Genomic DNA, 25,673 nt, shown 5'->3' on the forward strand with positions numbered 1-25,673 from the left:
GGAGCCGCCGCCCGAGCGCGGACCCGGGAGCCCGAGGCGGCTGCGGCGTGCGGGGTGAGTCCCGGGGGCGCGGGCGCTGCACGCCCACCGGGCCGACGGGGCGCGGGGTGGGGGTGGCTCCGGCGACGACGGGCGGCCGGTCCTGCGGGCGACGCCCCGAGGCGGGATCGGTCGGCGCAGCCCGCCCCGGGGCGCCCCTGCTGAGCCCCGCGCGCCTCTGGCCCGCAGACCCCGGGGACGCGGCCATGCCGGGCGGGGCCGAGGCGGAGGAGGCCGAGGAGGAGGCCGGGGCCGGCTCGGGGTCCGAGGCGGAGGAGGACGCGCTGTGGGAGCGGATCGAGGGCGTCCGGCACCGGCTGACGCGCGCGCTCAACCCGGCCAAGCTCACGCCGTACCTGCGCCAGTGCCGGGTCATCGACGAGCAGGACGAGGAGGAGGTGCTGAGCACCTACCGCTTCCCGTGCCGCGTCAACCGCACCGGTGAGCCGCGGGCGGGCCCCCGCCTTCCCTGGGGCCTCGGCCGGGCCGCCCGTGTCCCGGAGCGCCGCGCTCGGAGCCCTGGAGCCGAGGGCAGGGCCGTGGTCCCCCGGGGCCTCAGTCTCCTCATCGGTCGAGTCGGGTGCTTGGATGCGCCCACCATCCTGACTCCTCCTGAGCCGCCATCACGGCCCGGCGGGTCCCCAGTGCCCACACCGCCTCTGGGTTTTGTCTGTTTAGGGGTTTCCTCTCACTTCTGGGCCCGCGTTAGAGCAGGGGCTGCGGGTGCAGGCTGGGCGTGGGACCTCTGGGTCACAGCCCGTGGACTTGGCATCTTTCCTGTGCCCTTTGCTCTCTTGGGTTCGCTCTACCCCTTCCCTCTGTGTGCCACACACTCCTTGGAGAGTCAGTTTTCAAGTGCTCAAGACCCGTGTTAGCTTTATGAGGGTCCCCACTCCCACAGGGTGTGCCTTTGAACCAGAGCTGGCAAAGCGATGAGGGTCTCATGGTGGAATTTCAAGCGCTGGCCAATGGGAGAAACAGTTTACTTTTCATTTGAGGGTGGGGGTCTTCTCTGTGCCACTGGAAAGGCTGCGTTTGCTGGCCCTGCATCTGTGGGGGGGCTGGTGGGGGTGAAGTCAGAAGGTTGAGGAGCTGCTGAAGTGCAGGGGCCATGCCTGGGTCTGGCTCTCCTGCTGATGTGTTGAGACAGGCCCCTGTGTGTGTCACAGGCTCAAAAATCTGGGGAAGGTGGCCCTGGAGCAGGAGTGGGGAGGGGGAGGAAGTGGCCGGGCACTGGGGGAGGCCTCCCCGTGACCCCCCCGGGCACCCCTCTGCCGCTCCACAGGGCGTCTGATGGACATCTTGCGCTGCCGCGGCAAGAGGGGCTACGAGGCCTTCCTGGAGGCCTTGGAGTTCTACTACCCAGAGCACTTCACGCTGCTCACGGGCCGAGAACCTGCCCAGCGTTGCTCCATGATCCTCGGTGAGTGTGACCACCGGGCGTGCCCGCGCCTCGGACGCCATTGCAGGGCTTCCTTACCCGGCCCCGTCAGGGAGGCACTCCCATCATCCCTGCTGAACAGGTGGGGACACTGAGGCACCAGGAGAACTGAAGCCGTGTGCCCAAGGCCCCGCAGCAGGCTGAGTGTGGGCCTAGGGTGCTAAGCCGGTTAGTATGAATTCAGAGCCCACAAACTTCCCATGGCTCCTTCCCCCTGGAATTGTTTTCAGACGTGTGTGTGTCAGACGGTCGTGGGTTTCCAGTTTCTTGTGTGAAAAATTCAAATGCTCCAGATAACTCCAGAATAAAAACAAAAGATCTTTTACTTCTTCCTTCAGCTCTGTTCTACTGGTAACAGTTTGGCAAGTCTCCTATTTTTTGTTTTTTATATGCGCGTGTGCACACGCACACACACACAGGAATCATCCTACGTGTGTCGTTTTGTATTTCAATTTTTTTCCGAACAGCTGATTTTAGCAGTTCTTCCACATCTGTTACACTTGTTTTAAATGACGACTTAGTGTTCGTTAGTGATGTGCCCTAAGTCATTTTACCATTCCCCTCCTGATGGACATCGAGGTTGTTTCCAGTTTTGCAACATTACCAATGATGCTGGGAACATCTTTCTCTGTGCATCTTTGTGCAAATGTGTGTCTCAGGAGCAGAAGTTCTGAGAACTAAGAAGAGTCTGTGTATTTTAAATGTTAAATCAACGTACATCCCACCAGCAGTCTGTGAGTGCACATTTTGCTGTCCCCTCATGCATCCTGGGGATCATTTAAAAATCGTTTTTGCCAGTCGGATATGTCAAAAGTAGTATGTTACTGTTTTTAGTTCATACTTCATTGAGAGATGTAGTACGCAGCTTGCTAGCTGGTACACCTTGGGCAAATGAGTTGACCTTTCTGTACCGAAGTTTTTCCGTCTTTAAAATGGGTGCAAGAATAGTACCTACCTTAAATGTTGTCATGAAGACTAAATAAATTAATATATGTGTCTAGCCCAAAGAATAAAGTCAAATATTAGTGGCTACTATTAGTATTGTTATTGCTGGTGAGTTGGAGCATATTTTCCTGTGTTTATCAGTCATTTTTGTTTTGGGACTTGCCTATTCATAGTTTTTGCCCATATTTTTATTTGGTTGTTTGACTTTTTTTTTTTTTTTTTTAAAGATTTTATTTTTTCCTTTTTATCCCCAAAGCCCCCCGGTACATAGTTGTGTATTCTTCGTTGTGGGTTCTTCTAGTTGTGGCATGTGGGACACTGCCTCAGCGTGGTCTGATGAGCAGTGCCATGTCCGCGCCCAGGATTCGAACTAACGAAACACTGGGCCGCCTGCAGCGGAGCGTGCAAACTTAACCACTCGGCCACGGGGCCAGCCCCGGTTGTTTGACTTTTATTATTGATTTGTAGTAGCTCTTTATATATTGTGGCTCTGAATCCTTTGTTATATTTTCTCCTGCTTTGTTGCTTGCTTTTAACTTGGTTACATCTTTCATTGTTCAGAAATTTAGACATTTTTATATGGATTTGTCCAACTTTTCTCTTATAGCTTCTAGATTTTGTGCCTTGTTTAGGAAGACCTTTCCTACCCCCAAATTATAAAAGTGTATTCTAGGATTTCCTTCTGATGTTTTTATGTTTTGGGTTTTTCTGTACAGTCTGCTATCCCCCTGGATTTTATTTTCCCTACCTGGCTTTTCTCTCCCCTGTTCCCGGCAGATGAGGAGGGGCCCGAGGGCCTGACTCAGTTCCTGATGACAGAGGTGCGGCGGCTGCGCGAGGCTCGCAAGAGCCAGCTGCAGCGAGAGCAGCAGCTGCAGGCTCGGGGCCGGGTGCTAGAGGAGGAGCGAGCAGGACTGGAGCAGCGGCTGCGGGAGCAGCAACAGGCACAGGAGCGCTGCCAGCGGCTGCGGGAGGACTGGGAGGCGGGCAGCCTGGAGCTGCTGCGGCTCAAGGATGAAAACTACATGATCGCCATGCGCCTGGCACAGCTCAGTGAGGAGAAGAACTCGGCCGTGCTGCGCAGCCGTGACTTGCAGCTGGCGGTAGGGCCTGGGGAGATGGGCTGGGGCAACCTTTGCAAAAAATGATGGTAATACGGTAGCCAGCGCATATCCCAGAGCCACTACTACTGGCCGTTGGACCATGGGCAAGTCCTTCACCTCCCTGGGCCTCCGTTTTCTCATCTGTATTATGGGGATGTTGATAGCACTTATTTCATCAAGTTGTGACTGTGCTGTTCAACTGGGGGTGATTTCGCCCCCCAGAAACACTTGGCCGTGTCTGGAAATGTTTTTGGTTGTCCCAAAGAGGAGTGTGCTATTGGGATGTAGTGGGTGGAGGCCAGGGATGCTGCTCAGCATCCTGCAGCTCACAGGACAGCCCCACAACCGAGAATGGTCCAGCCCAAGATGTCAGTAAGTGCTGAGGCGGAAAATCCTTGGGTTACGAGGATTCTGGGAGTTGAATACATGCACAGTGCCTGGCACGGGGTTAGTGCTCAAAACCTGTATTGTCGTTAGCCTTTGGTGTTGATATTATTGTTATGAAGTGCTACTGTATGCCACGCTAAGTCACCATGCGCCAGGTTCTCATGTCGAAACGCAGACTCTGAGGCTTAGATCGTAAAGGCACGCACTCAAGGTCACAAAGCCGGGAAGCGGCACAGCCTGGACTTGAACCAGGTCCGCCTGGTGCCGGCACTGGCCTCCGCCCTGTGACGCTGTTCTGCCTGCTCGGGTCCAGGGGGAGTCTCACCCACCCCTCTCCAGCAGCGAGTGAGGCCACGCCTCCTACAGGTCCAGGAGCCCAACCACATTTTCTTGGTTTCTTACTGGGACCTAGCTTGGGGGTAAAGCTGCTGTTTTCCTGCCTCAGGGAGTTGTCTCAAGGATTTAACAGGGCTCTCGGTGCACAGTGGGCCTTCTCTGGCAATACCGCATGAGGTTCCATAGGGGCTTCTGACCGTGGGATTGGACCCCCTCGGCCCCATGAGCCTCAGCCATGGCTGTGGGCTTGCAGGCTGTGGCAGGTGCCCATGGACGATGGGTGGCAGGCGTGAGGCCGTGGATGTGGGTGCACTGCTGTGCTGCAGCCTGTAGCTGTGCATGCTGGCGGGTTGTAATTGGGGAAATGAGTCCTGATTGGGGGCAGTGAGGCCACGGGTTGGAGGGCCCAGGCTGCCGGGCCGGCTTGAGGGTGCAGGAGGCTGATGTGCGCGTGTGCGTGACCTGAGGCTGTCGTCCGAGGGCCTGTGTGGTGTTTGGCCTGCAGTGGGGCTGTCTGAGGCCTGCAGACTGGCTGCAGGTTGAGCAAAGGGTGGCACGGACAAGGCTTTCTTCTCTGTGCCTTTGTTTCCTCATCCTCCTCGCAGCGGGAGGTCCTGGATGAGGATGACAGAACAATACGGCACCTCCTGTGCGCGGGCACTTCCTCAGGGCTTGCCACGCACCATCTCCTTTAATTTTCTAGCAGCTCCATTGGGACAGGGGCGGGGGCACTGTCATTGTCCCCATTTATGGAAGAGGGATCAGAGGCACAGAGAAATGGGTTAGAGCACTTTCGTAGGGTCCCAAGATTGAGAATTTCTGGCCTCGCTCTTGGTACTGGTGGTGGGGGGGCTTGCAGGCAGGGGTCCCCCCCTCTTCACCCAGGTCCTCTTTTTCTGAAACGGACATAGGACTTCCTGTGAGGTTTTCTTGAAAGAGAGGGTCCTGCTGCCCAGAGAGGACAGCCACCGGCCCAGGGGTGTGGCTGGCAGGGCTTGTCACACCTTTGGGTTGCATGTGATGGTGAGTTGGGTTGGATGTGTGCATGTGACTGGTGGGCTGTCCTGCGTGTGTGTGGCCATCTGGAGTCCCTTGGGGTGGGCTTGGGGGATGAAGGAGAGGCGATGGAGGTGTCTCTGTGTGCCCACAGATAAGCCGCAGGTGCACATGGTTTGACCACCTAGGGTTAGAGTGATCTGCCGCTAGGCAGAGAGTGGCTGCTTTCCCCCAGTTTAGGGGGTAGAGAGTGAGGGGGGACATTTAATTAATAGATAAGATTTTCTTTGAATGTGACTACCGTGGGGCCAGCCCAGTGGCCAAGTGGGTAAGTTCAGGTGCTCTGCTTCAGTGGCCAAGGGTTTCATCAGTTTGGATCCTGGGCACGGACATGGCACCGCTCATCAGGCCATGCTGAGGTGGCATCCCAAATGCCACAACTAGAAGGACCCACAACTAAAATATACAACTATGTACTGGGGGGATTTGGGGAGAAGAAGAAGAAGAAGAAGAAAAAGAAAATTGGCAACAGATGTTAGCTCAGGTGCCAATCTAAAAAAAAAGGAAAACAAAATGTGGCTACCGTAAATTTACCTTAACTCATTGGAGCTTTTCTGCCACAAAATTAACAAAGATGTTGCAGATGGAAGTGAGAGCGGCTGACGGTGCCTGGCTTGGCAGCGTGGGTCCCCTCCCCCTGTGGACAGGTGTGTGGTGGCTGCAGTTTAATCCTGTGTTTTATAAGGTGCAAATTTAATGAGCTGTTATTTCTAAGCAACATAAGCTTAAGGAGCGAATGCTGTAATTTTGTGCTAAGTGAGTTCGTACACCAGGATTAAACGCATCCGTATTTCCTGGCGTTCAGTGGAGACTCCCAGGTGGCCTGTCCCCTGAGCTCATCGGGGAGCCTGCTGGCCGCGGGTCCGGGAGGAGGCCGTATGTGGGGCTGCGGTTTGCCGGGGAGAGTGACCACACTGGCCCTTGTAACGAGCTGTCTTTCTTTGGCGGTTCACAAAGCGTGTTTTGTGAGGGGAAAGGAATGTGCGAGTCATGAATTTCTTTCTGAGTTCTTTGTGGAGGAGGAGTGGGCTGTTAATTCCAGTGCAGCTGCCTGACCTAGCCTCCAGACCCGTGTGCGTGTGCGTGTGTGTGTGCATGTGTGTGTGTGTTGTCATGCTAGACTCTGAGGGGTGGGGGCTGTAGGTCGTTGTCCAAGAGAGGCCAGGGCACTCCAGGGGCACCAGGCATTAGCGTGCCTGAGTGTGGCCCCAGAGGTCATTGTGTCCTTTCCCAACTATGACTTCATTTTGTGGCCTGCCACCTGCTGCTACTCTTGTCACTGTCTGGCCACCTCAGACCCCACATGAATTTGGAAAATGACTCTGGCTGAGTGCATTCATAATCCAGCAGACTGGCCGGGTGGATCTACTCTCAGCCCCGTGGCCACCACCCAGCTGCCCGCCCGCCCACACCCCCGGGCCAGCGTCTGGCTGCACACACCGAACTGGTGACAGGCAGGGGTTCTGGGCTTCTGTTTAAAGCTGTGGAGACAGCCACTGTCACAGCCCAGCAGCTCTGCCGCCAGCCTCTGACGGTTTAAAGGGCCCTGCCCACTGTCTTGTTTGGTGCTTGCAGTGACTTTGGGAGGTGGGGGGTGGGGGAGGGCCTTGGCTGGGTCCATTTTACTGACAAGGAGATCGAGGCACAGAGAGGGGCAGTGACTTGCCCACAGCCACACTGAGTGGAGGCAGAGCTGGGCCCAGACCCTGGCTCCACTGTTCTGGGTGCAGCCCTGCTTCTCCTCTGCCACGCCGTCCCTGGGCCGCCCTGCCTGTGCTCGCTGTCAGCGTTGTGGGACGGACGACCGTGCTGAGATGCAGCACACCCACCCCCAAGTCCTGGGAGCTGGTTCCCCTGGGAGGCTGGCTTGGCTTTGCTGCCCCTCTTCCTTCCTCATCCTATTTGCCCAGCCTGTCCCTTCTTCATAGACGAGTCCGGGCAGGACCCCTGCTCAGGCCCCTCTGGGGACCGAGGAGGCACCCAGGAGTGAGGGAGCAGGGCCTCTCCTGGTTGCCTGGCTGGTGGTCCCTCCCCTGGCTGACCTGTATCTTGGGCCCCAGGTGGATCAGCTGAAGCTCAAGGTGAGCCAGCTGGAGGAAGAGTGCTCCCTGCTGCGAAGGGCAAGGGGGCCGCTCCCTGGGGCCGAGGAGAAGGAGAAGGAGCCAGACAGTGCCGACCTCGTGTCTGAGCTGCGCGCCGAGAACCAGCGGCTGACAGCGTCGCTGCAGGAGCTGCAGGAGGGCCTCCAGCAGGTGCGAGGGGCAGCGCTGTGGGGTGGGGGGCCCTCCTGCTGCTCACCTGTCCTCCTGAGGCCTGGACAGTGAGGGTTCTAGAATCCAGGATCTGAGATCTGGAGGGAATCCTGGCCAGCCTCCTGTCTCAAGCTCTGAGCGGAGGGCCCTTAGTGCTCGGCTCTCCCTGGGTGTTTAGTCGGGGGTGGGTGGGTGGCCCCAGGAGGCCTCTGAACTCCCTGGAAATGTGCACCTGGATTTGGTGTGAGAGTTTTTTTTTGGAGAGAGGGCCCCCGGCTTCCCTCGGATTTGTAGAGGAGTCTGTGACCCTGGGAAGGCCCTGGGTGGCCCTGGGGCTTGCACAGTGCCCTGTGGCAGGTTGGCGCCGCCCGGCCCCTGCTCCACACAGGAAGTGGGGGATGGGAGCCAGGGCTCTGGTGTATTTCATAGGGTTGCGGGTGCCTGGCTGGGGTATGGGTTGGGGGCTGGATCTCAGGCCTATGGTCGACCTGCCTGGGCCAGCCTCAGCCCCTGTGACGACCCTTTGTCAGAGGGGCAGGAACAGGCCTTGGAAATAGCACCCGTCTGTTGCCCTGGGCGGTGGGTGGAGTTCTGAGCGGGAGAGAGTGGCCTGGCTCTTGCTTTAAGAGTAAGACCCTGGCTGAGCTTGTCAGAGCATGCCCTCATCCCTTACCTCACTTGCACCCCAGATGCTCCCTGGAGGGCGGGCCGGGCTGGCAGGGCCACACCCACTCCAAATACTGGGAAACCCAGGTCCAGAGAGGTCATGGCCCTGTGCCATGGTGGCAGAGCACTTAGTGGGGTGGGTCTGTGGGCGGTGTGTCCCCCCTCCGCCTCCCCGCCCCACCTGCAACACACACTCACGGAAGGCCCTGGGCTGGAGGCTGAGGCAGACCTGCACTCTGGCTCCCAGGAGGCTGGCCGGCCGGGGGCCCCAGGCTCAGAGCGCATCCTCCTGGACATCCTGGAGCATGACTGGCGGGAGGCGCAGGACAGCAGGCAGGAGCTGTGCCAGAAGCTGCACGCCGTGCAGGGGGAGCTGCAGTGGGCCGAGGAGCTGCGGGACAAGGTAACGTCCTCCGTGCACCCCCGTCCTCCCCCTGCCTGGCCCCCACCCTCCTCCTTGCTAACAGCCCGGCTCCTGGGGAGGGCAGGGTGGTGGACATCACTGGTGTATTTCCCCGACCTTTCCTGAAGGTGCCGTGCTAAGAGCTGTGCATTTATGCGTTCTCAAATATTTACTGAGATGCATCAGCCAACAAAACAAAGGCCCCTGCTCCTGTGGAGGGTAAATTCTAGCAGGGGAGATAGCCAGTGCGCCACGCACCTAATCCTAGGTCACTCCCTTCATGCAGCAGAAGGAAGAGGCAGAGCAGGGGGAGCGGGCACGTTACAGTTTAAACGGGGAGGCCACGGTTGGCCGGGAGGGTGTCGTCATTGTTGTCCCCATTTTACAGATTAGGAAGCTGAGACCCAGTGAGGTGAAGTCCGTGGCCCAGGCCACGCAGCTGGGGAGGTGGGCACTTGTTACTGGGGCTCAGGCCTCTCTCCCTGGACCTGCTGGGCACCTGCTGGTTAGCTTCCCTGTCCCCAGCCCCGGGGTCTGACCTGGGCACCTGCCGCCCCGCCCCGCCCGCAGTACCTGCAGGAGGTGGAGGACCTGCGGCTGAAACACCGCACGCTGCAGAAGGACTGCGACCTGTACAAGCACCGCATGGCCACCGTCCTGGCCCAGCTGGAGGAGATTGAGAAGGAGCGGGACCAGGTGAGCCCAGCCCGCTGCGTGCGCAGCCCTGGTCCGGCCACGGGTTCTGGTCCAGGGCAGGTGAGGGGAAGTGGACGGGAACAGTAGAAAAAGACTTTAAGGGGAATGATCGGTTTAGGATGGGGCAATAGGCTGGGAGAGACACAGACACAGGACCGTGATTGCTCGAGAGGCACCAGCCTCGCCCCCTGAACACAACTGCCCCACCGCAGCTCCTGGGACGGCTGCAAAAGTTGGTCCTGGCCCCACATTTCTGAATTCCTTGTTCTCTCCATGTCAAGGACAAGGTCTGCACAGGGGAGGTGCTTGCAAATATTTGCTGATGAAGACATTCTCTAAAGGTCTGCCTCCCAGGCCCTGGGTACCACGGCCCCCACCTCCTGAGGCCACGGGGTGCGCTGAGGACCCCAGGCCAGTTCCTCCAGGCCCCCGGCCCTCCTGTGTGAGGAGATGTGAATCCTGCTAGAGGAGCTGAAGTCTACACGTTAGCGTGGGCCTCAGGATCCCCCGGTGGGCTCGGTGAAAACATAGATGGGATGCTTCATCTCCAGGTGTTCTGATTCAGGTGGTCTGAGGTGGGCCCAGGAATCTGTGCTTCACCCGGCTGCTCCCAGCCCCTGGGCCTCTGGCCCCAGCTCTTTCTGAGGCATTGGGTGGCAGGTCCCGGCCACAGGCCCGGGTCTCAGGGACCCTGGTATTCCTTATAGGAAAGTACTCTGTGTGCAATGGGCTGGGTTTTGAATCCAGGCTCCTCCACTTAACGCAGATGCTGTGAATAAAGCCCCCGGCACACAGTAGGTCTCCCAGAAGAGATTTAAGTTGCTCTCGGGAAATGGTAAGAGCGTGGACTCTGCAGCTCGATCGCCTGGCTTGAAGGCTCTGTGGCTTGGGTTTCCGTGTCTGTAAAATGAGAGGAATGAGAATCTCTAACTTGGAGAGGTAGTGTGAAGGTTAACGAGCTGATACTTAGCGCACGGCTCGGCACACAGGAAGTACTTACTGAATGTCACTTGCTGTTCCTGTGGCCACCCCTGTCTGAGAGTCGGAGGCCAGGACAGTGGGGCCAGCGTGGCTCCTTCAGTGCTGGCCCCAGCCGCCACCCTGCCCCTCCCCCAGGCCATCCAGAGCCGCGACCGAATCCAGCTGCAGTACTCACAGAGCCTCATCGAGAAGGACCAGTACCGCAAGCAGGTGCGGGGCCTGGAGGCTGAGCGCGACGAGCTGCTGACCACGCTCACCAGCCTGGAAGGCGCCAAGGCCCTGCTGGAGGCACAGCTGCAGCGGGTCCAGGGTGGCCCCTGCCTCAAGGTGAGCGGGGTCCAGAGCCCAAGGGTCCTGGTGGGGACTCTGGGGTTGCGGCGGGAGTGGGAGCCTTTGGTTGGGGCAGGTGTGGGTTGGCGCATCAGGGAGCAGGACGGGAGGGGTGGGTCTCTGAGTTTCTGGGGTGGCTCCTGCGGCACTAGAGATGGTTTGAAGCCTGTCTTTGCCTGCACTTGGAGAAGCCTGGCTGCCTGAGGGCCTGTGAGCAACTTGGAATGCAAAACATGGGCCCTGAAGTCCTTCAGAGACCAGCCAGTCCTATTCCGTCATTGAACAGGGCCCAGAGAGGATCAGAGGCTTGCCCAAGGTCACACAGCCAGCCAGCACTGGAGCTGGGCCCCCAGACCCCTTGTAAAGCAGATGCTGGTCCTTGGACCTCTGCCTTTTCCTGTCTTGGGTTTGCTTGAAGATGATCAGTAGGCCAGGTGTTTAATGCCTGGAGGAATAGAGGGGGAAGCATGAATCTGTGATTTCTCACTTTTTAAAACCCTCAGTGGCTTTTTTGCTTTTAGGTAAAGACAAAGCCCCTTACCATGCCCTGGAGGCCCTGCAGGGTGGGCCTCTCCCTCCCTCTAGCCTGATTCTCTGGGTCTCAGCCTTTTAATTCTTGGGATGTGTCACAGTCCTGCCTCAGGGCCTTTGCACATACTGTTCTAGCTGCCTAGACCATCCTCCCTAACTTTATCTACTTAACACCTACTTATTCTTGAGTTCTTAAGTTCAAACCACACTTTCTCTGGCAAGCACTCAGATGCCCCCAGGCTGGGTGTGGCCTCTGAGTGGTGGCTGCCTTGGATACATTCCTTCTCTGCTGTCTTGGCAGCTGGGGTTTATTTCCTTCATCTGCTTGTTTACAGTTTGTCCCCTCTGCTAGGCTGTGAGCTCCATGAGGGCAGGGCTCCAGCTCCGTCCTTCCCCACTGTGTCCCTGTTCCTGGCACACGTTCAGTAAATGGCCGAGGCTGGCCCCGGCCCAGCACCGCTGACCCCCTCCCACCCGCTTCCTCTCCCAGGCCTGTGCCTCCTCCCATTCCCTGTGCTCCAACCTCAGCAGCACCTGGAGCCTGAGCGAGTTCCCCTCCCCCCTGGGAGGTCCAGAAGCAGCCGGGGAGGCGGCTGTCACGGCGGGATCTGAGCCCTACACCTCGGTAAGACGCCTGCCCCACCCCGAATATAGGGTGGAGGGACACCATCTCACGTGTGAGGAAACTGAGGCCCAGGAAGGCCAAGGGCCTTATTTAAGCTCATCCAGAGCCAGCTCGGTGCTGGGCCCCGGCCTGGGTTCCAGGAGCCCAGGGGAGACACCCACCCACTGCAAGCATGTGGAGCCCACTCCTCCGCTCTGGGCCCTAGTTCTGTCTGTGAAATGGGCACAGACTAGGGGTGTCAAGTTGTGGGAAGGTAGAGTGGGGGTGACCAGGCCCCGTTGTGCGTTGCAGGAGGAGGCCACAGACAGCGAGAAGGAGATCAACCGGCTCTCCATCCTGCCCTTCCCCCCCAGCGCCGGCTCCATCCTCCGCAGGCAGCGCGAGGAGGACCCCGCTCCCCCTAAGAGGTAAGGGGCAGCAGCCCAGGGAGGTGGCGCTGCCATTTCCCAAAACAGCCACCTCCCAGAATCCCTAATGTCAGATCAGGTCCAGGCTGTCACCTCTCTTGACTGCCCCAAAATCGCAGGAGCTCTGGAAACCCAGGTCCCTGGAGTCATTGGTGTGACCGAGGTCAGGGGTTAAGACGAGGCCAAAAGGCAGTGGGCTCAGCCCCCATGAGCACCCTGGCGGGAGAGTCACAAAGATCCTGAATGCAGGGGAAAGCCAGCATGGTTCAGTACTGGGGGACGCAGGGAATGCTCCAAGGGGTCAGGGACCTTAGGCAAGAAAGCCAGCCCAGCTTCGGGCATCAGTAGCAAATGGCAGCTAGAAAAACCAAGCCATATCCGGTGGTGGCAAGACTAAGAGCAAGGGATGTCCCGCCTCCTGGTGTACGTCTCCTGGCACCGGCTTGATCGGATGAGTGAATCCTCCGTGACTGGGGCGTGTGATGAGGAGGTCACAGTCTAGTGTGGGAGGCAGACCTGGGAGCCACGAATGACAAAGGTGGAAAGTAGGGGCGAGCGGTCAGGGGAGACTTCCAGGAGGAGGTGGCGTTGAAGGACAGGCCAGGGCATTCTAGGTGGAGGGACATGGTGGGGGTCGGGATGTTAGCTTCTTGCCCTGTGAGTTTAGGGGAGCTGGGTGGCACGCATGCCCTGTGCCTGGGACCTCCGCCTTGGGTCTGGCCTGTGTGTGCTCGGGGGCTGTGGGACCTTTCGGTGGCTGGGACAGGAGGTGGGGATGGGGCAGTGTGCCCACTGCATCTCAGCGCTGCCCCGTCCCGCCCTCTCCGCCAGGTCCTTCAGCAGCATGTCGGACATCACAGGTAATGGCCCTTGGGGACTGTGGGGAGGGGTCGTCTGGCGGGTGGCTTTTCAGCCCAGTTGAGGCCTGTGCTGTCTGCTCTGCTCTTGGCCTGCGTCCCCTCCCTGAGGCCCACCGTCCCCTGGCCGGGGTGGGGGGCTCTGCTCGGGGGGCCCTGGGGGACTGTTCACGCCTCGCGCTGAGCCCAGCCGGTCCTCTCTCCGGTTCCTGGCTCTGCTGTTGGGGCCCCTCCTCCATTCTGGCCCACCTTCCACCCTCTTCCAGGAAACTGAAGGGTCACCCTGGTAGGCTCTGGGCCCTGGGCCATCCCTGGGGTGGTGGGGCTCTGCTCCTTCTCATGGACCCCAGGCCTCCCTTGTTTCTCAGCCCAGCACCCCTGAACCCCACTCCTCCTCCCCAGGGAGCGTGACGCTTAAGCCCTGGTCCCCCGGCCTCTCCTCGTCCTCCTCCTCCGACAGTGTGTGGCCTTTGGGAAAGCCCGACGGCCTCCTGGCCAGAGGCTGTGGCCTGGATCTTCTCAACAGGTACGGAGCTGCCTGGGGGTGAGGGAGCTGTGGGGCTGGGCGCTGGATTCCTGGAGGGCGCGCAGGGGTGAGGTGGCAGGGCGCAGCTGCTAAGCCTTCGCTGTATGCATCTGTCAGAATAGGGAGAGTTTTAGACCCAGGCCGGCCTTGGATTCAAATCCTGTCACCACCGCTTATCGTCTGGGTGACTTGGGCTGCTCACTTCACCTCTTTGGGCTCATTTCCTCATCGGCTAAAGGGGAACAGTGATCTCTTCTGTGTGTGGGTGTTTTTGAGGTTAGGACTTGTGTCAGTAAAGCGCCCAGCTTTGCCAGGCGCTTAGTAGGTGCTTAGTACCTGAACTGGTTACTTGCACTGACATCCTGCTCGCCCGTCCCCCCCGGCTCCGAGCCCCCAGCAGGACTGAGTGGCCCAGCAAAGCTCTGTGCAGTGGGTGGGGTGAGGCCGCCGCCGGAGCCCCTGCAGCTGGGCTGGCCCCACGCCCGGGACAGGAGTCACGAAACACCCTGGCTCAGAGCGCAGGGCGGGCGCTGTGCTCTCAGTGCTCGTCCGTGAGGGGCCTCCCTGCTCGGGCCTGCCCGAGATCTCAGGAGGGCGGGTGGAGGAGGAGGCCGTGCTGAGGACTCAGCCTTTGACCTCAGCCATGGAGAGCGAGCAGGTGGGGAGGGCAGCTGGGTGCCTGCACGAGGAGAGAGCAGAGGCTGTCCAGGGTGGCCTGGGTTTGGCGGTGTCTGGAACTTGAGGAGGGGAGGCTGGGCTGAGTCAGAGCCGGCTTTGTGAGTCAGCTGGGAGAGGGTGGACTTTGGTGTGTGCCCCCTGGAAAGCCTGGGAGGGGTGAGCTCTTACTAAATGCAAGGCCAGCTGCTGGCTGCCTTACAGCAGTCCCTCTGTCCTGGGAGTTTATTCTGTGTGTCCTGGAAGGTAGGCGTCATTATGATCATCCGTGTTTTATAGAAGAGGAAACCGAAGCTCAGATAGGTTAAGCGACTTGCCCGAGGTCACACAGCTGGGAAGTGCCAAGGCCAAGGTCCACAGCGACTTGGTCAGATTTGGGTGTTTGGAACCTGTGTAGGAAGCTCTGAATGTTCGAGCTGGAAGGTGGGGGTGCTGGATACAGCGGACAGGTCACACGAGAAATCAGGGCAGGGCAGGACCAGGGGCCTCCTGCCTGCTGGAAGCAGCTTGGCCAGGCCGCGTCCAGGCCCCTGCCCCCACCCTCACCCCCGGCAGCGGGCCCAGTGCGACATTGTTTCTCCCCGTGCAGGACGTGCTTCTGGGGGAAGGGACGGAGGTGCCTCCCTTCCTGCCCGCCTCGGCCCTTCCTCCCTTCCTCCAGCTCCGGCCGGCAGCAGGGGTCCTGGCTGCTGTCCAGGGGGCGCAGGAGGTTCTGGCCCAGCCCCTGCCGGGCCCCATGATCACATGGGGCCACCTCTGCTGCCCACGCCATTCCTGGAAAGGAGGGAGACCGGGGAAGAACACAGATTGGGGTGGGAGGAGGGGTGGTGGACTAGGAAAGAGGGGGACGGACAGGCAAAGGGAGGAGAGGTGCTGGGGGTAACGTGACAGCACAGTGGAGCAGAATAGATTGGGGGCTGGCTGAAAGCCCGGCTCTGTCACTTTCTCCTGTGGGGCCTCAGGCAAGTCAATGTCCCAGTGCCTCAGTTTCCTGCTCTGTAAAATGGGGTCACAAAAGTTCCTGTCCCCAAGCATCATTGTGGGGGTTCCGGTATTCCTATTGGAGAGCTCAGAACGGTGTCTGGCTCACAGTGATGGTGATGTCAACTCTCAGCTCTTATTATTGTTGCTGTTGCTGCTTAATTCTCAGAGTAGCCCTGGGAGGCTGGGAGTTTTGGCTCCATTATGCAGACGAGGAACACGAGGCTCAGGGAGAGTCAGGGAGTCGAGGCCGCGTGGTGGTGGAGTTGGGGATTCCGCTGTGCCTTCCTTCCGTCTCAGCTGCTTTTCACTGCACGCTCGTGTTGAGTCCTTGCTACATGCTGGGTACTTCCAGTTCTCTGGTCTCCCCTGCCCTTCTTTTTTTTTTTTTTTGAGGAAGATTAGCCCTGAGCGAACTGCTGCCAATCCTCCTCTTTTTGCTGAGGAAGACTGGCCCTGAGCTAACATCCATGCCCATCTTCCTCTACTTTCTATGTGAGATGCCTGCCACAGCATGGCTTGCCAAGCGGTGCCATGTCCACACCTGGGATCCGAACTGGCAAACCCTGGGCCGCCGAAGTGGAATGTGTGAACTTAACTGCTGCGCCACTGGGCCGGCCCCTACCTTGCCCTTCTTGGCGCTAGGCCTTTGGGGCAGGGCAGAGGATGATGGACAGTGGGCATGCTGGGGCAGGCCAAAGGATGGGCAGACAGATGGACAGGGAGGAGACAGTGAGGAAGAGCCCCAGAGTGCAAGTGGGGCACTGAGTGGGAAGTGTGGGGGGGCACTGGGAGAATATCGCGGTGCTGTCTCCCTGGCGGGGGGCGGGGCCCCTCCCCGCCCGCACTTGTCATGTAGATGCCCAATCGCTTGTACTTCTGCTGTCCTTGCACAGAGAGGGTCTGAATAGGTCACTGCCTGCCTCCGCCACCCACGGCTATGCAACCCTTGTCAAGTTACAACTTCCCATGTCTCAGTTTCCCTCTTCTCTAACATGGGGGGAATGACAGATGCCTCCCATAGGGCTGTGGGGAGGATCAAGTGAGGCAATCTCAGCCTCATAGGCCCCTGACCTGGAACAGAGCAGTCACACGGCCTAGAGATCATCCCAGAGTGCCTGAGGTGGGCCCACTCATCCAGGCCACTGGGCCATCACTGCTCAGAGCTGGCAGAGCGACGGACAGGCCCTGCTCCCCGCTGTGACCTGACCTCCAGACCTGACACTGGGGGAGGGGCTGGGAGCCTTCACCTGATGGGCGGGACCCCGTCCGTCCCACCGCCCACAGGCAGGGTTGGGGTCCATCCCTGTGGATGGAGATTGTGTTGATGGAGAGCCGGGAGGCCCGGGAGGTTGGAGCAGGCACCATCTGCCCCCGCCACGTTCCTCTCTCGTCCCCCACCCGCTTGTCTGCCGAGGCCTGGGGCTGAGAGGGACCTGGTCTGGACCCTGCCCTCAGCGAGCCCCCAGGTGGACTATGAAAAGTGTTGAGAGCAGGTAGCCCAGGGTGGTGGGGGCTCAGAGAAGTCACTTGGTCCCTGTGGGAGGTGGGCATGGGCGTCCTGAAGGAGGGGATGCCTAGCTGGGTCTCAGGGAGCAGCGGAAGTTGACAAGAAGGGCCTGAAAACCTGGGGTGGCCAAGATATTGTCCTGACCCTGGAGTTGCAGGGAGGGGAGGGGCGTGCTGAGGTAGGGGGTGGTGAGCAGGTGGGTCGTGGAGGGCCCAGGTGCGGGCTGCTCGCTGGGCCCTCGACTGGAGAAGCTGTGATGGCCAGTTGTCTGTGTGTTTGTAACAGGTGGGAAGACTGGGGCCACAGAGAGGTGACTTGCTCTGAGTCACACCTGGTGACAGGGAATGTCTGGATTTTATTGAGCACTTGGTTTCGCCTGGGCACTGTTGTAAGAGCATTCTCTGTTTAACTCATCGAGTTGCACAACCAGGTAGCAGACGCACACGGGGCTGCTGAGGATGGGAGGGCCGTCCTCTGTAAGCAGCCGGCCATCTGGCCCTCTGGGCCACATTCCTCCAACTCTGCTGACTGCAGCCCACGGAGAGAGAAGCCCAGAAACCCAGGACACGGGCCTGAGACAAAAGGATCACGACGATCGCTGGGCTTCCCTGGAGGGAGGCAGCCTTACGTTTTCTACTCCATTCCATTAAAACACGGACTTTCACAGCCCCCTGGGGACAGGCCTGTGGCTGGAAGCCCCCGGAGCCCACTGGTGTCCACTTCTACCTGCATTACCTTTACGTCCGTCTGACCCTCGCACCCACAGTGGGAGACGGGTGCCATCCTTGTCCTTGCTTTATGGACGTGGTGACAGACTCCAGCAGCCAGCTCACTTGCCTAAGTCTAGGGCGTAGTTGGCGCTGGGGTTTGGAGCTGGCCCGGGTTGCTGCAGCCATACGGCCATTGGGCAGCATAGCCAGGCCCGGCCTCAGGCCTCCCAACTTGGCCCAGGCCTTTCCACGTCACCTTGATGCAGCCAGGACAGTCCCGGGGGTGAAGGGGCCTGTGAAGGCAGCACCGATGCCTCCAGCACCCAGGGCCCGCAGTCCCTCGGGCCCGGCTCTCGGTTTTGACTGAGAGGGCAGGAGCGGAGACGGGCCCCTGGGCTCCAAGTTCCCCCTCCGCCTGGGTGTGGATTCAGCTAAGGTCGTTGCAGCCTTGCCCGCCCTAGGCTGGCAGCAGGGGGCAGTGTGGCTGTGTGTGCTGCAGCTGCGAGGGTGGGTAGGGAGGCGGGTAGCTGCCCAGGCTCTGCCTGGGTCCCCTCTCCAGCTGGGGCACACCTGCTAACTTGTGTCTCCCCTTCCCTAACACCACGGCCAGGGAGGGGGTGATGGGAGAGAAGTGCGGTCAGTTGTCTCTGCCTGGCCACAGGGCCCACCTGTTCTCATCCAGGGACAGGCAAAGCCCTGCCATCATGGGGATCTTGGTGACTCTTTGTCTTAACTGTCAGTGGTTCCTACTGCCCACGAGAGGAAGGCCACACGCCTTCATTCCGTGCCCTCCACGTGGCCTCCAGCTTGCCTTTTCTGGGAGCTGTTTCCCAGGATGTTAAATCAGTTAATCAGGGTGAGGAGCTTAGCATGGTGTCTGGCACATAGGAAGCCCCCAGGGAGTGTTTGCTGTTAGTTATTATTACCGTTATTAAATTCTTCCACACATCCTGTATTCTGCCCTTCACACCTGTGCCCGTGCAGCCCTTCAGCCTGGAACGGCATCTCCTCTCTGTCCCCCACGGGCTTCTGTCCTTCCCCACGGTGTAGCCCAGCTGGGCTTCCTCCGGGGAGCCGCTGCCCTTGGGCTCCCACTGCTGGCTGTAACTGCCTGTGATGTGTGCTGTGTTCTACTGGTGACCTCCCTCCCTAGCCTGTGAGCACAACAAGCCTGTCTTAGTCATCTGCTCTGTGCCAGACACTGTGTTTGGTGCTAGGGATCCAGAGGTGAACACGAGAGAAGGCTGGTTCCGAGGGTGCTCTTTGCGGTAGGACACAAAAGGGAAGATGGAAATGCACGGCAAGGTGCAGACGCGCTCCTGCAGGAAGTCCGCCTCACCCACCCGCGCAGGGGTCTGGGGGAGAGAGGTGGCTTTTGACCTGAGCTTTGCAGGATGAGCAGAATTTGCCAGGCAGAGAAGAGGCAGAAACGCATTCCAGGCGGCAGGCACAGCAGGTGCAACGGCCCGGGGTGGGAGTCATGGCATCTTCGGGGGAATCGCTGTGGTTCTTCAAGAATGTCGGACTGAATCAAAACTGACTCAACTGATTCCCATCTCCCGTCTCTCTTGTCAGGTCTCTGGCTATCCGAGTGTCTGGCCGGAGCCCCCCCGGGGGGCCGGAGCCCCAGGACAAGGGCCCAGATGGCCTGTCCTTCTTTGGGGACAGCTGGTCCGGGGCCGTGGTGCGGAGGGTGCTCTCTGGGCCCGGGTCGGCCCGGGGGGAATCAAGAGAGGTGAGGACCCGCCCCTCTGAGCTGGAGGTGGAGTCAGTGCTTCAGGCGGGGCGGGGCACCCTCTGATTGGTGGATCTGGGTGACTGGGCGGGGCTTCTGGGGATTGGCCGGGGCAGAAGCGGGTTCCGCGATTGAGCAATCGCTGGTGGTCCTGCCTTAGCCAGCGTTAAATGAAACCGGATCGGGCGTAGGCTGGGATGTGGGGCAGACTGCCAGCACCTGGACGGATCCCGCCCTTGACCATGGGAGAGACCAGGACGAGCCAGGCTGGGTGGGAGTCTTGTGGGGCGGAGGCAGGGTCTGACCAGGCAGCCCCCTGTGAGGTGGGGGCATCTGAATATGGGCCGTGGTCACCTCCCGACCCGGTCTTCGTCCAGCCCCAGGGCTGCTGCCCTGGGTAGCTCACTTCTGTCCCTCCCTCTCTGGGTTTTCTCCCAGCCAAGGGCAGAGGCTGCTGGTCTGGAGCGGGCAGGCCTGGAGGGTGAGGCCCAGCAGGGCACCTTGCCCTGGAACCAGGTGTCCACGCTCCCCTTCCTGATGGACGTCAAGGGTAAGTCTGCCCTGGGGTGAGGACTGGGAACTCACAAGTGCTAGGAGGTCAGAGCTGAGGGCCCGAGAGAGGGCTCACCCAGCCCATGGTGCAGGTGGGACAACTGAGGCCCCAGAGGGAGACGCTCTGTCTCCAGCCTTCTGGCAGTGCCCTCGCTCCCACGCTGCTGCTGTCTCCTTGCTGGTCATCTGTTCTTGTGCCCTTCCTCTGTCCTGTCCTCAGGACGCAGCTTACTTACTCCTTTCACTAAAGGAGTCCTCAATAGGAGTCCCGGGTCTGTCCCTAGGGGTCTTAGTGGCCGGGAGCAAGTCCCTACCCTCTCTGGGCCTCAGGCTCTCACATTGAGAGGGGGCAGGTGGGTCCTGGCGGCTCAGCCTTGGGGGTCCGTGTCTCTGGCTTCTCCGAGGCTGATCCGTGACTTCATCCTCCTCTTGCTTCCCTGCCGCCCCTGCCCTGTCCATGCCCAGCCTCCCAGTCCTTCCATGAGGCCCTGGATGCCTGGGTGAAGGGGCTGGGTGCCGAGCCTTTCTACATTCGAGCCAACCTCTGCCTGCCTGAGCGGGCCGACCCCCACGCCCTGTGTGTGAAGGCCCAGGAGATCCTGCGGCTGGTGGACCCGGCTTACAAGCGGCGGCAGGAATGGTTCTGCACGCGGGTCGACCCCCTCACGCTGCGGGACCTGGACCGGGGCACTGTGCCCAATTATCAGAGGTGACGCAGAGCCAGGAGCCTGGGGACGGGGTCCCCCCTGGGAGCCGGGACTGGGATGGGGGATTCTCCCCCTCCTCCTGCAGTCCCTCACCATCCTCCAGGACAGGATAGGGGGCTGGAGGAGAGGAGGTGACGGGCTCCCTTTCTTCCTACAAACGTGTGACATGCTCCCCCACAGGGCCCAGCAGCTCCTGGAAGTTCAGGAGAAGTGTCTGCCCTCCAGCCGGCACCGGGGGTCCCGCAGTAATGTAAGCAGGGCCGGGTGGGCAGGGCGAGGGCCTGAGGGGAGGGGTGCTGAGGGTGCGGTCCACAAGGGAGAGGGCAGGCTCCATGCCCTGGTGGAGGAGAGGAGGGAGCCTCCAGGCCGCTCCTTCACCCAGTCTTGGTGGGTTGTCTACCATGTGCCCAGCAAACAGAACAGCAGGGCTCACTGTGCGGGGTATCGGAGAGGATTTGCTGAGATAGATGCGCCACATATGTGGTAAGCACATCAAAGCGACAGCCATGTCCCCTTTGCCGGTCCCTGGATAAGGTCTGGGCTGGGCTGGGAGGTCGTCCTCACTGTGCACATGGGCATAGAGAGGCTCAGAGGCCGCGGCAGAGAGAGGGTTGAGGGCGTGGCCTCTAGCCGGGCTTCCGGGATTGGAATCCCAGCTCTGCTGCTCATCAGCCGAGTGACCTTGGACAGCTGCCTGACCCTTGCTCGAGGCTCTGTGTCCTTGTCTGTGAAATGGGGGAGTTACGTTGCCTGCCTCCTGGGCAGTGGACTGTGTCAGTGCGTTCGTGCATGCCCGGGGCCTTGTTTGTGTTTGTCACATGGTAGGCATCCGATACCTGTGAGCTGTGGGTGTCATGGCTGCTGTTATTTATCTTCCTACCTGAGGTCACATTGCTAACTCATTGGAAGAGACCCCGGAGTTTGTCTCTTATGTGACATTAGGCTCCTCTGGTCTCTGGGCCTCGGTTTCCCCATCTGTAAAGTGGGGGTGGACCTGAGGTTCCTCTGCCTCTGCCTCTGCCAGGTTTGCTCCCTGGGCCCGTAGAGATGGTTGCCCTTGCCTGCCTGGGGGGCTGCGCCCGGCCCTGGGGGGCAGGAGGAGGCCTGGGGGGGAGGGGGCTCTTGTGCTGACCCAGAGCCCCCAGACAGCAGTGGCAGTGGGCCCCCCTCCACCCAGGGTCCCACTCACTCTCCCCTCCCCTCAGGGTGGGATGAGCTGGGCCCTCAGCTGCCCCTCCCCCCCCAGCTGAAGAAGCGCGCCCTGGACCAGCTGCGGCTGGTGAAGCCCAAGCACGCGGGGAGTCCTGCGGGGAGTCCTTCGGCCGACTCGCCGGAGCAGCTGCTGCTGGAGCCCTGCGCAGGTGAGGCCGGGTGCGAAGGTGCGACCTGTGCTGCTCGCCAAGTCAGGAGTGTGCACGTCCGGGTGGCCTTTGGCCTGGAAGGGCCTGTTGTGAGGACTGCAGGGGGCCGGGGCGCATCCGGGGGCCTGAGAGAGGAGGCTCCCCTGGTGGGAGATGGGCCACAGAGTCAAGGGAGCGGGTGGAGGAGGCGCAGGTGCGCGAATGCGATTGTGGGTCTGTAGGAGCTTGGGTGTGCACCGGCAGGGGCCTGTTCTTGTCTGGCAGAGCGTGTCTAGCTGTGCTTGTCATGCTTGTGGGCAGCAGGTGCCATGAGGACCCCAGAGGGGGTCCTGGAGGCAGCAGGGTGAGGCCTCGGCCAGGTCAGGGAGGAGGGGCTGGGGGAGCCTAGATACGGGGGTAGCAATGCTGAGGGGCCAAGGGGGGCGGGGAGGGTGGTTAGGGAAGGCTTTCTGGAAGGGAGGTTGTTTGAACTGGGGCGTTCAAGGATGAAGAGGAGTTTGTTCCAGGCAGAAGGCACAGCTTGTGCAAAGGCACAGAGACTGGCTGTACGTGGTGTGCTTGGAGGACACTGAGTACAGCAAGTGGGTATCGAGCGCAAGCTCTGTCATGCGTTGTGCTCGGTCCAGGAGACACAGGGGTCCCGCCCTCTTGGAGCTTACTGCCTAGCAGGGGGCAGGAAGCAGATGCCTGCCGATGAGAGAATCATACCTGTGAGCATAGTTACAAAGGGTGACGTGTCATGGAAGAGGACTGGGTGCCCGGGGCCCTGCCCTTCTGGGGCTCAGGGAAGGTGAGACTTGGGCTGTGAAGGGAGAGTGAGAGTTAACTGGGCCCAGAGGTGTAGGGGTGGGGCTGTGGCCTCCCCAAGGCGTGCAAAGTCCCTGTGATTGGAGGCAGTTGGTCTGTGAGGCAGGAGTAGAGTCTGTGATGGGGCACGTGGCTCGCCGCCTCCCCAGGCTCTGGCGGGGCTAGGTCACCCACGTGGAGGATGTGGCTTTTTTCATGAGAGCCGTGGAAAGTCACTGGTGCGTTGAAAGCAGGGGGGTTACAGGATCTGATTTAGTTTGAAAGCCTCTCTTTGGCTGCTGAGTGGAGAATGGCCTGTAGGGGGCAACAGTGAGGCAGAGGGTCTAGGAGGAGCCTACTGCAATGGTCCCAGCGAAGGAGGGGGCAGCTCTACTGTGTGTATGCACCCGCAGGTGGAGGAGGAGCATTGATAGGACTTAGGAAGGGTATAAAGGTGGGGGGCTTGGGAGGGGGTGCTGGGGTTTTGAGTATCCAGGAGAGAGGAGCTGGGGCCCGGCCTGCACCCTCATCTCTTCCAAACCCACCCCGCCTCCCCCCACCACAGAGCCCGAGCGGAGCCTCAAACCCTACAGCCTGGTGCGGCCGCTGCTGGTGTCCGCCCTGCGGCCGGTGGTGCTCTTGCCCGAGTGCCTGGCGCCCCGGCTCATCCGCAACCTGCTAGACCTGCCCAGCTCCCGGCTGGACTTCCAAGTGTGCCCAGCGGGTGAGCCTGCACGCTCGGGGGCAGGGACGGGGTGGCACCCCCCCGGGGAAGCCAGGCCCCCAACCTTCATCCCTGCCTCTCCCTGCTCTGCAGAAAGCCTCTCTGGGGAGGAACAGTGCACGTCCTCTGCGCCTGGAGCCCCCAAGGCCCGGCCTGCGCCCCCCGGGCTGGGCAACAGGATCCGTGCCATCCAGGAGTCTGTCGGGAAGGTAGGTGCGGGGCGGGGGGCTGCCCTCTGGGCCTTAGAGCCGCAGTCTGTGCAGGCCTGTGCTGCTCACTTGCAGTGACTGGTCGGCTCCCTTCCCTGGGACATGGGTGGGCCGGGCAGTCACCTGCACGTGGGTAACCCCTGATACATCTCACCTGTTTGTCCTTGTCCTCAAACTCACCACTGCCCTGGGAGCTGCCTGGGGGCTGCAGGGGTGGGCGGGGGGTGGTTCGCCCCATCCCACAGGTGGGCAGACCAAGGTCCAGAGGCGGGAAGTGACTTATTTCCCAAGGTCTCCCGCCTTCCCTTCCTGTTCCTTCCTCACTGCCAAGGTCCCCTGGATGGGGAAGCAGGACCCCGTAGGGGGCTGTGCTGTGGGGCCCGGTCAGGGGTCAGGGAGGTTAGTGTCTCTGGGCTGGGCGTAAAATGTGGCCTTGAACCCCGAGAAGAAGCACTGTCTATTGGAGCTGGGCGTGCGGGGTGTGCGGGAGCTGGTTCAGAACGACATCTACCCCATTGTCATCCACGTGGAGGTGACCGAGAAGAATGTGCGGGAAGTCAGGTGAGGCGGGCTGGGGGCTGGGGGACCCGGGGCTCCTCCTCTCTGCGCCTGTCCCTGTCCTCTCTCTCCTCCTTCTCACTATTTGCCATCTGTCTTGTTTTGTCTCCCCATCCATCCTCTCTCTTGGACTCTCATGTCTTAATCTGTCCCTGTCTGTCCCTCTGTCCATCTTCATCCCTGCCGTGACCGCTGCCCCCCGCTCCTCTCTCGGCAGGGGGCTGCTGGGCCGGCCCGGCTGGCGGGACTCGGAGCTGCTTCGGCAGTGCCGGGGCTCCGAGCAGGCGCTCTGGGGGCTGCCCTGCTCCTGGGTGCAGGTGCCCGCGCACGCCTGGGGCCACTCGGAGGAGCTGGCCAAGGTGGTGCGCGGCCGCATCCTGCAGGAGCAGGCCCGCCTCGTGTGGGTGGAGCGCGGCAGTGGCAGAGGCGGCAGCAGCAGCAGCAGCGAGGCCTGAGGCCCCCGATGCCCGTGGCTTCCTCACGCACTTCAGAAGCTGCCCGCGGGGCCCTCGTGTCTTCACTGGAGCCAGATCCTCCCCATCCTGAGCCTTCCTGAGGCCCTTGGACTCTCGGACGGGGCCCTCGGCTCACGTTCTCTCCCCAAGTGAGCCAGCGGGCGCCCTGGGGCAGAGCTTCCCTCACCGTCCTTGCTGCTCTGGGCCTTCCCGTGTGCCCCTGTGTCTCCGTGTTCCCCCTCGGGGGTCTCACGCGTGTGTCTGTGTCCTCTCCCTCATTGCTCGCCCGGAGCATTTGGGTTCTCAGCCCCATGCACAGGTTTGCACACCCAAGTTCTCACGGGTCAGACCCACATTCTGTCCCCACCGCGGGGCACGTGAGTTTCCCAGGTTCTCAGCCTGCTCTGCTCTCAGGAGCCCCGAGCCCGTCACGCGTGACTCCTGCCGTCCAGCTCCCGTTTCCTGTGTGTACCTCCACACGTGGGCCTTGTGGCTTCCCTGGTCCACTGTCCCCTGTGCCCTTCGTGTCTTTCAGTCACGCATGTCCATGGTTGTCTCCTGTGTAAATGTCATGCCCCCACCCCGTGACACTTGGGCACTCACACGCGTGTGTTCCCCGTGAGCACACCCAGGATCGTGTTCTCACAGCACCCGTGCCCTGCCCTGCCCACCCTCAGAGGGACAGGTGGGGGCCGGCTGCTCCGTCACCAGAATGTACGGCTCGTGGATGTTCATGGGCCTTTTTCACTGAGAAGCTGCACGTTATGGAACATTAAAGAGCTTGTGAGAGAAGCTGGTGGCCTTTTGCTTGCCTGCATCCCTGGCCTCGGTCCCCACTCCCCCCCCACCCCCCACTTGTCCCCACCCCCAGCTCAGCCTGATGCTACCTTTCAGGTCCCCACTCGCCCGTTGGGAGGGTCGGATTTCACTCCTGACTCATCCCAGAGCCGCCAGCCATCTGTGCTGGCGTCACCTTACCTGCCCCCCCGAGTGACCGAAGGAAGGTCTCATGGATGCCCCCCCCCCGCCAACGTGCTCAGCCCTGCCTGTGTCTGATCATCAAAGGAGTGTCCCCTGGAGCAATGACACTGGGGCTAGCAGGGTGTGGTCTTAAGCTTAAGGGGCCCGG

General features: G+C 60.6%; 1 protein-coding gene across 1 annotated transcript; it reads left to right on the forward strand.

Annotated features, from left to right (window-relative positions):
- The first annotated feature begins 17 nt into the window (after positions 1-17).
- Positions 18-25,330, forward strand: CARD10 (caspase recruitment domain family member 10). The gene is made up of 21 exons (XM_046646522.1): positions 18-54; positions 229-480; positions 1,325-1,462; positions 3,203-3,528; positions 7,368-7,559; positions 8,473-8,628; positions 9,199-9,324; positions 10,441-10,632; positions 11,657-11,791; positions 12,083-12,198; positions 13,030-13,058; positions 13,458-13,581; positions 19,033-19,192; positions 19,631-19,742; positions 20,210-20,453; positions 20,632-20,701; positions 21,698-21,812; positions 23,164-23,322; positions 23,416-23,531; positions 23,980-24,092; positions 24,307-25,330. Exons 2-21 carry the CDS (start codon positions 246-248, stop codon positions 24,542-24,544), a joined length of 3,096 nt encoding a protein of 1,031 aa, XP_046502478.1. The 5' UTR covers positions 18-54; positions 229-245; the 3' UTR covers positions 24,545-25,330.
- Positions 25,331-25,673: the final 343 nt, after the last annotated feature.

This window comes from Equus quagga, chromosome 19, assembly GCF_021613505.1.
Source record: "Equus quagga isolate Etosha38 chromosome 19, UCLA_HA_Equagga_1.0, whole genome shotgun sequence".
Taxonomy (NCBI): domain Eukaryota; kingdom Metazoa; phylum Chordata; class Mammalia; order Perissodactyla; family Equidae; genus Equus; species Equus quagga.